General features: G+C 34.0%; 1 protein-coding gene across 1 annotated transcript; it reads right to left on the reverse strand.

Annotated features, from left to right (window-relative positions):
- Window positions 1-4,670: 4,670 nt before the first annotated feature.
- LOC120082955 (protein ALTERED PHOSPHATE STARVATION RESPONSE 1-like) lies at window positions 4,671-9,666 on the reverse strand. The gene is made up of 4 exons (XM_039038400.1): window positions 8,311-9,666; window positions 7,499-7,674; window positions 7,041-7,264; window positions 4,671-5,678 (listed from the first exon to the last, which is right to left on the reverse strand). Exons 1-4 carry the CDS (start codon window positions 9,296-9,298, stop codon window positions 4,898-4,900), a joined length of 2,169 nt encoding a protein of 722 aa, XP_038894328.1. The 5' UTR covers window positions 9,299-9,666; the 3' UTR covers window positions 4,671-4,897.
- Window positions 9,667-10,194: the final 528 nt, after the last annotated feature.

A 10,194-nucleotide genomic window follows, 5' to 3' on the forward strand; every position in this document is an offset into this window, starting at 1 on the left:
TAAGAGATAACAATAATAAAACTAGGGAAAACCAAGAATATCTACCTGCGAGGAAAGAGCACCCACCATAGAGACAATCAGATCAAGCTATTTGATGTTGTGGTTGAAGGTTAGGATTGCATTAAGTAGATGTGAAATTTTCAGTTTAATTTTGAATATAATATTAATTTCTGAAAATGAGGTTTTTTTTTTTTTCTTTTCCTATTTATTTTATTATATTTGGAACCTAACATTTGTTTTATAGCGTAGATTGTTTGTTTTATTTTATTTTATTTTTTTTTTTCTTTTTCCAGAGTATTAATGATGAGTGGGGCTGCAATTGCAAGCCTTCTTCCTTTGTCAAAGTGGCATCCCAAAGTTGTTGACTACCAATTTAGGGATGATAAATAATGATGTTATATTTTTTTTTAAAAAAAAAATCTTGAAATTATAATAAAATAATAAAAATTTTCACTCATAAAAAAAGGGTGAATATATCTTTTAAATTTTAAAAAGGAAGGGTAGTGGTACTATTTTTTCTTTTAAAAAAATAAACAATAAATACTAGATTAAATTTAAGATTTATTATCCACTAATTATAAACATTTGAAAGTACATCAAAGTAGAACAAGTCTAACTAATATATAAAACTATTTATGATGATAATTAATAATAGTCAAAATCGGTGTTCTTTTCCACTAATTTATTTGAAAATTTCTCATTTTCTATTCCAATCAAAACAATAGCTAACATCGACGGATCCAAAAAATTTATAAGCTAGTAATGAAAAAAATTGTAAAAGTACGACTTGAACCTAGTTCTAAGGAAAATTGGAAGACAAGTTTACTACTAGCTAGCTAATGATACTAATAGTATATCCATTTTTTATATATATTATAGGAAAATTTTCACATATTGAAAAAATTTCAAACTATTTGCAAAAAAAAAAAAAAAAAAAAAAAAAAAAAAAAAAAAACTGATACATTAATAGACTTCTATCAACATTTTAGTATCTATATCAGTGATAGACTTCTATCAATCTCTATCAAAGAAGATTAAAATTTTTATTTCATATATGGTGGTTGTGGTGGCCGTCGTTATAGTACTAACAGATGAGATGTATGAAATAGAATTTTTGCCCTCTCAACTTACTGATTAATAATGTAATTTGTATTATGTAAGATTATAAAAATAGCACTTTTTGAAATAGTTTTCTATGCCAAAATAAAAGGTTTAATTCTTTAAATTTGTATTTATTTGATATTTAAATTTTAAAAGCATCAACTTTGGATAGCCTAGTGATAAAGAAGGGAACATCTCTTTGATAAATGGTTAAGAGGTCATAATGTTGTTGGGTTTAGTCGAGATGTGCGTAAATTAACTCAAACACTTACGAATATAAAAATAACAATAATAAATTTTAAAACTGTCTAGTATATTTTTTAAATTTCTATTTAGTGTCTATTATGCATTTGACCTATTTAACCTTTTTTTTAAAAAAAAAATCATATATCAACGGTAGGATTCTATTATATATAAAATTCAACTTTGTATCTAATAAATCAACTAGTTACATTTTATTTTTAATATGTTAATGATGTATTAGACACAAAATAGAAAGTTCAAGAACTTGTAGAAATTTTTTATGGTTCAAGAACCTATAAGATATTATACATTTTTTTTAAGTCCAAGAACTAAATTTGTAATTTAACATTATCTTTCAAAATTTTATTTTAGTTCATATTTTGTAGGGTGATCATCAAACTCTTTCGATCACCGACTCTAACCTTTAAATGAACTCAAATTCAATTTTATGTTTAATAGATCAATTAATTTAAAATCATCTAGAATATGTCAACGACTTATTTGACACAAAATTGTATAAAACTTCAGTAGATGACAAATCTACAAACTCTCAAACACAAGTCTAGTACATTAACCAATAAATTATAGGGTTGTTTTCAAATAAAAGTAAATGAGTCAACTTATTTAAAAATATAGCAAAATGTCACTATCTATCAGTGATAGACTGCGATAAACCACGATAGTCATTTATCAATGTCAGTGATAAATATTTATCATGATTTATCACTGATAGATAATGATATTTTGCCATACTAGAAATTATTTTCAGCGATTTTACCATTTAAAATAATTTCTCTAAATTATAGTGCACTTGCAAAAAAGACAAAATAAGTTACACTAATTAGGCTCATAGCCCACATAGTTGTTGTTTGAAAAAAGACAAAATGAAGTCTATCTCATATATAAAAAAAATGTAAAATGTCGTAAATGTCTTCACTACTGATATATATTTAATATACTTGATACACTATTGATATACTTGATAATGATGCACTTAACTGATATACTTGATATACTTGTCAATCATGCACTCGCTTATATTATTGATAAACTTGATATACGTGATTGATATATTTGATAACGATGCACTTAATTAATAAACTAGTCATTCATTCACTCGTTTATAATGTTGATAAACTTAATACACTTGATACTAATATACTTGACTGATATACTGCTAATAAACTTGATAATTATGTACTGTTTTATCATGATACACTTAACTGATATATTATTGATACACTTTATTGATATATGATTGGTAAATTTAATTATGATGCACTTTACTAAGTTGATATACTTTATAAGATACATTTAGATTTTTTTTTTTTTTTTTAAAAAAACACTTATTCTTCGCAACAATTGACCCCCTCCCCCTCAACATCTCGCTTTCACCAACCATCACCCCCATACCATTTGTCGTGCCCACCGCTCTACCTTCCTGCCGCTTACCTCTGTCAATTGCTACATGTCGGATCGTCTGTTGCTGCTTCTCTCTATCTATTTTTTTTTTCACCAACTAGCACTGCTCTACACCATCCTGTCGATGCCTACCACTTCACCTCCCCCGTCACTTACCTCCGTCGATCATTGCATGCTTAGTTGTTGGTCACCGCTTCTCTCTCTCTCTTTCTTTCTCTCTATCAATTGATTGTTTAGAACAAATATGAAATAAAAAATAATTAAAAAAAATCTAGATTTGAATTTTTTGCCATACTTTTGCAAAATATCAACTATGAGTGATACAACAATAAAATAACATATTCAAATTGCTGTCTGTTGTAATTTCCCTTCATAACTATATACCTTTAAATTTTTGGTTGTATCATCAAAAAATTTTAGTCTCAATGTTCGTTTAGATTGAGAGCATATTAATTCTTCTATATGTTTGTATAAAATCAAACACAAGTAGTAATAATTGCCATGTACTCATTGAGATTAGAAGTTGAAATCGTTGTACAATGGATGATCCTAAGGAGAAAACAGAGTAAGGAAGTTGAGAGAAGAAGAGGGAAATGAGATATAAACAGAGTATGGTAAAGAGAAAGAAGAAGATGATAAAAAGCTAAGGCAAAGGGCGAGAAATGGCGAAACGAGCTGAGAAAGATCGAGAAATGGCATCAAAATCTTCAGCGATGGCTCCCATCATCGTAAACCCTTCATCGAAATTCTTTAAATAACTCTCTCGATCGTACCCGGCCACCTGCACCTCACCTGCTCTGCAACTCCAATATAGCATCATCATTCTCTTCTTCACCCTCCTCCACATCACTCTCCATCTCCCCCTCCTCTTCTCCGGCGACCTGCACATCAAGACGCCCGCCGCCACATACCCACGGCCGCCGGACCACCGCACAGAGCTCAAATCCATTATGATTCTGCCTTGTGTGGAGGGAGTTTGAGTTTGGGGTTGGGTATTAATAATGTTTTCAATGTGAGTGGGAATGAAAGGTCCAGAGGGAACATGCGAGAGAGGGTATTTATTTTAATATTTATATTCACAAAAGGTAAGTTTTACTGTTTTAGTGGCAACCCCAAAAAGAGGGGTTTTTTTTTCTCTCTTTTTCCTCACATGGGGGACATTGTTCAATGGGTTGCATTGCCTTTTCTATGGTCAAATAATAACAAATCCTATTATTTTAAAATAATAATAATAATAATAAACTTTGCTCAGTGATATATAATAATACAATATGTGTTAGTGATTAAGAAGTTACGTTTTTTTTATATAGTAGGAATAATTTGACGAATTTGGACGGACTTTGAGAGCATGGGGATATAGTCATGTTCCTTGTGGTCATATGACATGTATAGGAGCATTGACACAAAATAACTCCAAAGTTTGCGATAAATTGATTTAATCACAAAAGTTCTGAGTTAAGATTTTAATTGATATAATCTCCCAAGTTTAAGAATATAAGTTGATATTTTTATCATTTTTTAAGAAAATAAAAAACTTTAGTCCCTAAATTTATAAAATTACCATTTTTGTCCTTACATTTTGGTCTCTTCAATTTCATTTGTCACTACTACAATTGCTAGCTTTTTATTAAAATTAGTTTGCAATACATGCAATACATGTAAAATTTATAGTTTAGTTTAATACAAAGAAAAAAAAAACATTTAAAAAGATTCTTATTAATGAAATAATCTTTCCCATTATTTGATTTGAATACTTGTAACAATCTACAAAGAAAAAAAAAAGAATTTATAAAAATTTTAAGGGACAAAATGTGAGATTGTATGCTTAAACATATCTTCACCATTAAACCATGGCATCTCACATCTATCGTCTAGATCACATATATACATGAAAGAATATATTACTTCATCATGTAATCATTTTGATCGGAATAGTTATAACAGGACAAATACATGGCTATTCATTAGTTTTTGGGTGGTGGTCAGCCGAAACATAAAACAAACAAGGCTCATAGAAGAGCTCCAAAGCTTTTTGAAAATTCCATAAGATTTGTTTTAATGTAAATAATAACGCATAGGAAATTATACAAAAGTTACAAGGAAAGTCTCTTGCTGGGCCATTGCTTCCAATCTATTTGACCTGACAAATCAGCCTCAAGTTCTTGTACATCTCTGAACCCGCGGAAGAAAATTCTGACAATGCCCTGAAGAGTTCAGGCAATTGATTCTTAAGACTCACCAATGATTTCTCCCTCACATGAAGGCATTGCTTCGCATGTGTTTCTTTTTCCTCCTCCAGTTTCTTCTTCAATGACTCTACCACAACTAACCTCTCTGTAACCGCGGCGTCCTGTGAGTTTTCTTCAGACTTCTCGGTGTCCAACTCGTCAGGCATTCTTCGTTGCTGGTATTTGTAATGCCAGTCATTAAATTGCCTCTGCTTCCGCTCGAGCTCTTTCTCGGTCTCATCGCATCTTAACTTCAGCTTCATCTCTTCTTCCTGCTGCAGCATAATAGTACTTATCACCGCACTGAAACTGGATATTGCCGTTCTAAGATGCTCGTCTGGGAGTTTGTCGAGTTGGTCGTGCCAAGCAATGAGGAGTCTCTGAATGGGTGGATTTTGAGCTCTTGGTGGAGAAGAAACCTTCTCTTTCAAGCTGCTCTCTATAGGAATTAGATTTAGTTTCAACCAACTGTTTAATGATTTAACATAGTCTTTCTGACGGAGCGCTAGCTTCTCGAACTGTGAATGCCACTCTCTCACGACATTGCAGAGCTGTACTGTACGCTCATGGTGATGCAGACTAGTTTCTTTTGGAGATTGAGAGAGATCCAGATATCTCAATGCACTCACAATTTTCAATTGCTCTTCATGGTGCATTCGCATTGTGTCCCACATCAACATCATCCTGCAGTACATTAAAAATTATTTGTGGTGCTAACAACCACTGCAGTGGCGAATATATGGAGGCATCTTAGGGAAAGAACAAGTATAACGAGATTTAGGAATCAATCAAATTGGATATCTGATATATCAAGTTAACCAAAATCTAGTTAGAACCTACCTCGAGACTAAAGTTAATCTTTAACTACAACAAATATAGGTTTACCACATTCTTCATGGATCAAAACCTGTCGAGTAGTCCATTAAGATAACCCAATTTTCACCAATGCTACAGTATCTATATCAGCAATATTCTAACACATTTGATATTACAATCATTTTAACAGTTGTATGGATATCCAATAAGTTCGAGAAATTTTCAAATACTACCTACTACTCTCATTCATAATTCGATGGCTCGTGAACATTTCTAATATTAGAGTAATACTTGTTACTCTCATTCATAATTTGACACATTGATGTATTAATTTATTATTTATTTATTTCATAGACTCCACATAATTCTTAAATTCTAGGTAAACAATTAATGGAGGTAGTGCGGAGTACTAGAAATTTTTCCAATAAGCTCAAGCTGAAGATATTCATAAGAAAAAGGAGATGGGGCACCATTTTTTAGACAGCAATGGTGTACTAGTCAAAGCTTGGCAGGCATGCCAAGGCTTCGGCAATGGTTCTCACAGATAAAGCCAAATTCCACACTTTTCACTTTTCAGAGAACTGCCTCATGCCAGTGTTTAGTCAGAACTTAATATACTTATGCATTGCAAAGTAAAGATGTCCTTGTATCTATTCAATAAATACAGTATCTAGCACAGTAAAAGCAACTATATTTCTATTGTCTCTCTCCATCCATATCATTAACATAAAAATTAACTGAATCATTAGGAAGATTTTATACTTAATCGTTAACATAATAGCAAGAAGGCAAGTGAAATTGAAATCAAGTAGTTTTTTTCATCACATACGTTAGGCCTATTCTTATGAAGTCTGTGCCCGACCCCAAAGCTCTATGTTTTGGAGACAAAGGGTTTACTTATTAAGCTCACTCGAAGATTTGAACACAGCATTTGTGGATTGTTGTTACTCAAAGTTAGCATCACATACTAAAATGCATAGTTAGGCCTATTCTTATAAAGTCTGCAACCGCCCCAAAGCTCATGTTTTGGAGACAAAGGGTTCTATTTATTAATTCGAAGATGCTTCAAACAAAGCATCTGTGGATTGTTTTTACTCAAAGTTATCAGCATCACATGCTAAAATGCAAATGTTACAGTAAAAGGAAGGTATGGGATTTAGACATGCTACTAGCTCTAACCTCATACAACTTACCCATAAACAGATATAAATAAAATAAAATACAACTTACCCATGAACAAGCTGAACGAGTTTTGGGTATAACTGTTCATCTCGCAAACGATTAATCTCCGAGACAGTTGAATCCAATGATTGCATGTCAACAATGTATCTTGTATGCAGGTGACTCACACCTGCTTTTGCTTTCTCCAACGCTTCTGGATTAGAACCTCGTTTCTTTAGCCTGTTCAATGCAGCGACCTTTCTCTGGTACTCAAATTTCATAATCTCACCTGCCTATTGAAAAATAATGATCACAAATAAAATTCAGTTAATAAAAAATAGTTATTTCCTTTTTAGCATCACAATGAAAATGAGTTCCATCATAGACACAAATGATAACAATATCCGTTGACAATAAAATCTAATTAATTGAGAGCAAAATCACAAATTTTCATGGACTTCATCTATTTAAAAGAGAATCGACATAAACATAGGAAGAACAATAAGAAAGACCAGACTTGAATGTACCTTCACTTCATCATATAACTTCTTTTCCCATGCTAGGAGTTTATCAAGCACGGTGGCATGAGTTTCTTGATCTTCTGCATAGAAATCATCTTTTCCATTATCCATATTAGAAAGTCCTTTAAATGATCGATTCCATGTAATAACACGCATCACTCTAGCAGAGTGATCGATATGCCCTGATAAGAAAACAGCAAAGCACGCCGAGTTATTCAGTAATCTGAACAATAAATACAAGCAAAGCCCCACAATATCTTAAAGGGAACCTATATGGGGATGGAGAATGATAGGCCTCAGTAAAACAGAATACAAACTACTCAAGCTCTTCAAGAGGCCTAGTCTTTCCAATTCTAGGCCAACACCACGAGAAACACTGTCCACTCCCATTAAATCACCACTAAACTCAAGAGCTTAGTTGATGGATCGCAGTCAATTTAATTATACTAATGTAGAAATGACATTACAAGAGTTTGAATACAAGACATTATGCTATGCTATTAAATTACCACTAAATCTAAAAGTTTAAGTTAACGGGTTATGGTAAATTTGATCATCTAAATACTATAACAACTCCTAACATAAGCAACTTCACCCCACAAGCTTCGTTTGCCTTCCTCCAAGCATACATAAAGTGGAGCAGTGATCGTAAATTCTTAGAATCGAAACCAATATCGAGGCACCCCAAGCTAGGCAAAGATTTAGACAGGAAAAAAAAGAGACCCAAATAGCTTTCATGCAATTAACATCATGTTACGAAGTTATTCTACTAGAGACCTTCAACATGCTTGAAAGATAAAAACAAGGGATCCTAATACCTCGGCCGTCAGCAAAATTTGAGTGATAATGTAGTCGTGTAGCCTCAAGCATCTTGGATACTTCATGGGCACTCTCAGAAGCCTTGAGAAAATGATCATCAAGATTCACAAATATCTGCAACAAGTTAAATTTAGCCTCATTCATCCTCCTGCCCTCCATGGAACCCATACCTCCCACCTTCTTCAAGCTCTTTGATGTTATGGCTGATGGTTCTGCCACAGCAGGCGGCGGCGGTGGCTCCACTGCCTCAGCTTCGTTGCTTCCTCCTCTTTGATTCTCCATTTCATTATTGTCCTCTCTTTCAGGACTTTTATCAAAAGGGTCACGCTCAATCTCCTCCTCAGCCTCACTCAAACTCGGACCAGGCATACTGTCCACACCAAAAAAGAAATCGTAAGTCGAATCTTGTTGATGTGCCGGTAGCGGAGGCCGGTTCACAATTGGCGGTGGCGTGTTAGACGGCGGCGGCGGCACTGGCGGCGGTGGACCTTCTAATTCATCATCAAGCTCTGTATTCCCAATTCGGCTGCTCGCACCACCACCGCTGCCTTTTTTACTTCTCCTCCTCCTCAACGAACCAATAGAACTCTCATTGTCAGATTCATTTTCATCCTCCTCGATAATGGGGCCAACCGGCTTCAGATCGGACTTGGGAATGCTCATCTCCGGCATGCTAGCAGCCCTATGAAGAGGAGAAGGGAAATTCGGAAGAGGCGGTGGTGGCGGAACTAGGGGCTCATAAGACGCTGCAACAGAATCAATTTTCGGGTTCGATTGAGCAGACCCATTGAGCAATTGAGGATTCTGAACTTCTCCATGAGCATAGTCACTCAAAGAAGCTCCAGTGTTCTTCAAAGACATGACATAAGCGGAATGAGCAGCCGCAAAAGCATTACGCGCTGCCACTGCATCTTTCATATGAATCTTCCGATCTTTACAACGCGCAATCGCTTCTTCATTCTCGATCTTCGACTGGGAGCAACCCATCTGAAGAACTGACGCCGGCAAGCCAATAAATCAGAAATGGGGCATGAAACCCAGTACTTGCCGCTAGAGAAACGGGAAGAATCTAAGAGAACAAAACTGGTCAGTCATCCGGAGGAGCATTAGAGAGGAATCAATGAGGAAGACGAAAAGATGGCCGATATAGTGAAAAGGAGTAAAAGGGAAGATGCTTTCTCGCCGGAAGAAATGGCGGAGAGAGGAATAAAAGTGGGTTTGGGAGTGTGTAGTGATAACATATCGCTAATTTGACGCGATTGTTCATTGGTGGCCCCGGTTTTCAACGTTCCATGCAGCTTTTCGAAGGATTTTTGCTGTAAATTTGTTTTTCTTTTGAGTTAACTAAATTTTAAATTAAACATATGCTGTTGTCGTCGTGTGTGTACACATTTTCCTTCTCTTTGGAATGGATGCTCTGTTAGTGGACATCACTTCCATCGCCATTAAAGTTTTTACTTTGCAAGATCGTCTCGTGATTGTGGACAAAAGAAATTTGTGTTGGGTTGTGCTTTGAGATTCTAAATTATTGGAATTTTTTTACGAATTTTCTATAAATTTGTTTTAAAAAAATTGAAAATTTGTTCCATCTTTTTCAAAATAAAATTTTTAACCATGGGTTAACTCGCCAAGTCTTTTTCAAAATTATCTTTCTTTTTTGGATATATAAATAGAACATAATTGAGGGAGTTTTGGAAGGAAACAAGTAGAGAGAGTTTTGGAGATATAAATAGAACATCACTGAGAAATAAAGGAATAAATGAAACTTTTAAAGTTTGAAAAGGGCTATAAAACTTTATTTTAAAAAACTAGATCAAATAATAATAATAGATATTGCATTTTAGATTGGAAGGGGAAAAAAAGTTAAATGAGAGGGAAAAAAG

This window comes from Benincasa hispida, chromosome 1 (genome assembly GCF_009727055.1).
Source record: "Benincasa hispida cultivar B227 chromosome 1, ASM972705v1, whole genome shotgun sequence".
Classification (NCBI taxonomy): domain Eukaryota; kingdom Viridiplantae; phylum Streptophyta; class Magnoliopsida; order Cucurbitales; family Cucurbitaceae; genus Benincasa; species Benincasa hispida.

What these genes read in the sequence shown, in the direction of transcription:
- LOC120082955 (XM_039038400.1), bottom strand. Translation starts at nt 9,298, where the DNA reads ATGGGTTGCTCCCAGTCGAAGATCGAGAATGAAGAAGCGATTGCGCGT. An exon ending in AGTTATATGATGAAGTGAAG is followed by an intron (nt 7,265 to 7,498) that starts GTACATTCAAGT and finishes ATTTTTCAATAG; the next exon opens with GCAGGTGAGATTATGAAATT. An exon ending in CTCGTTCAGCTTGTTCATGG is followed by an intron (nt 5,679 to 7,040) that starts GTAAGTTGTATT and finishes AATGTACTGCAG; the next exon opens with GATGATGTTGATGTGGGACA.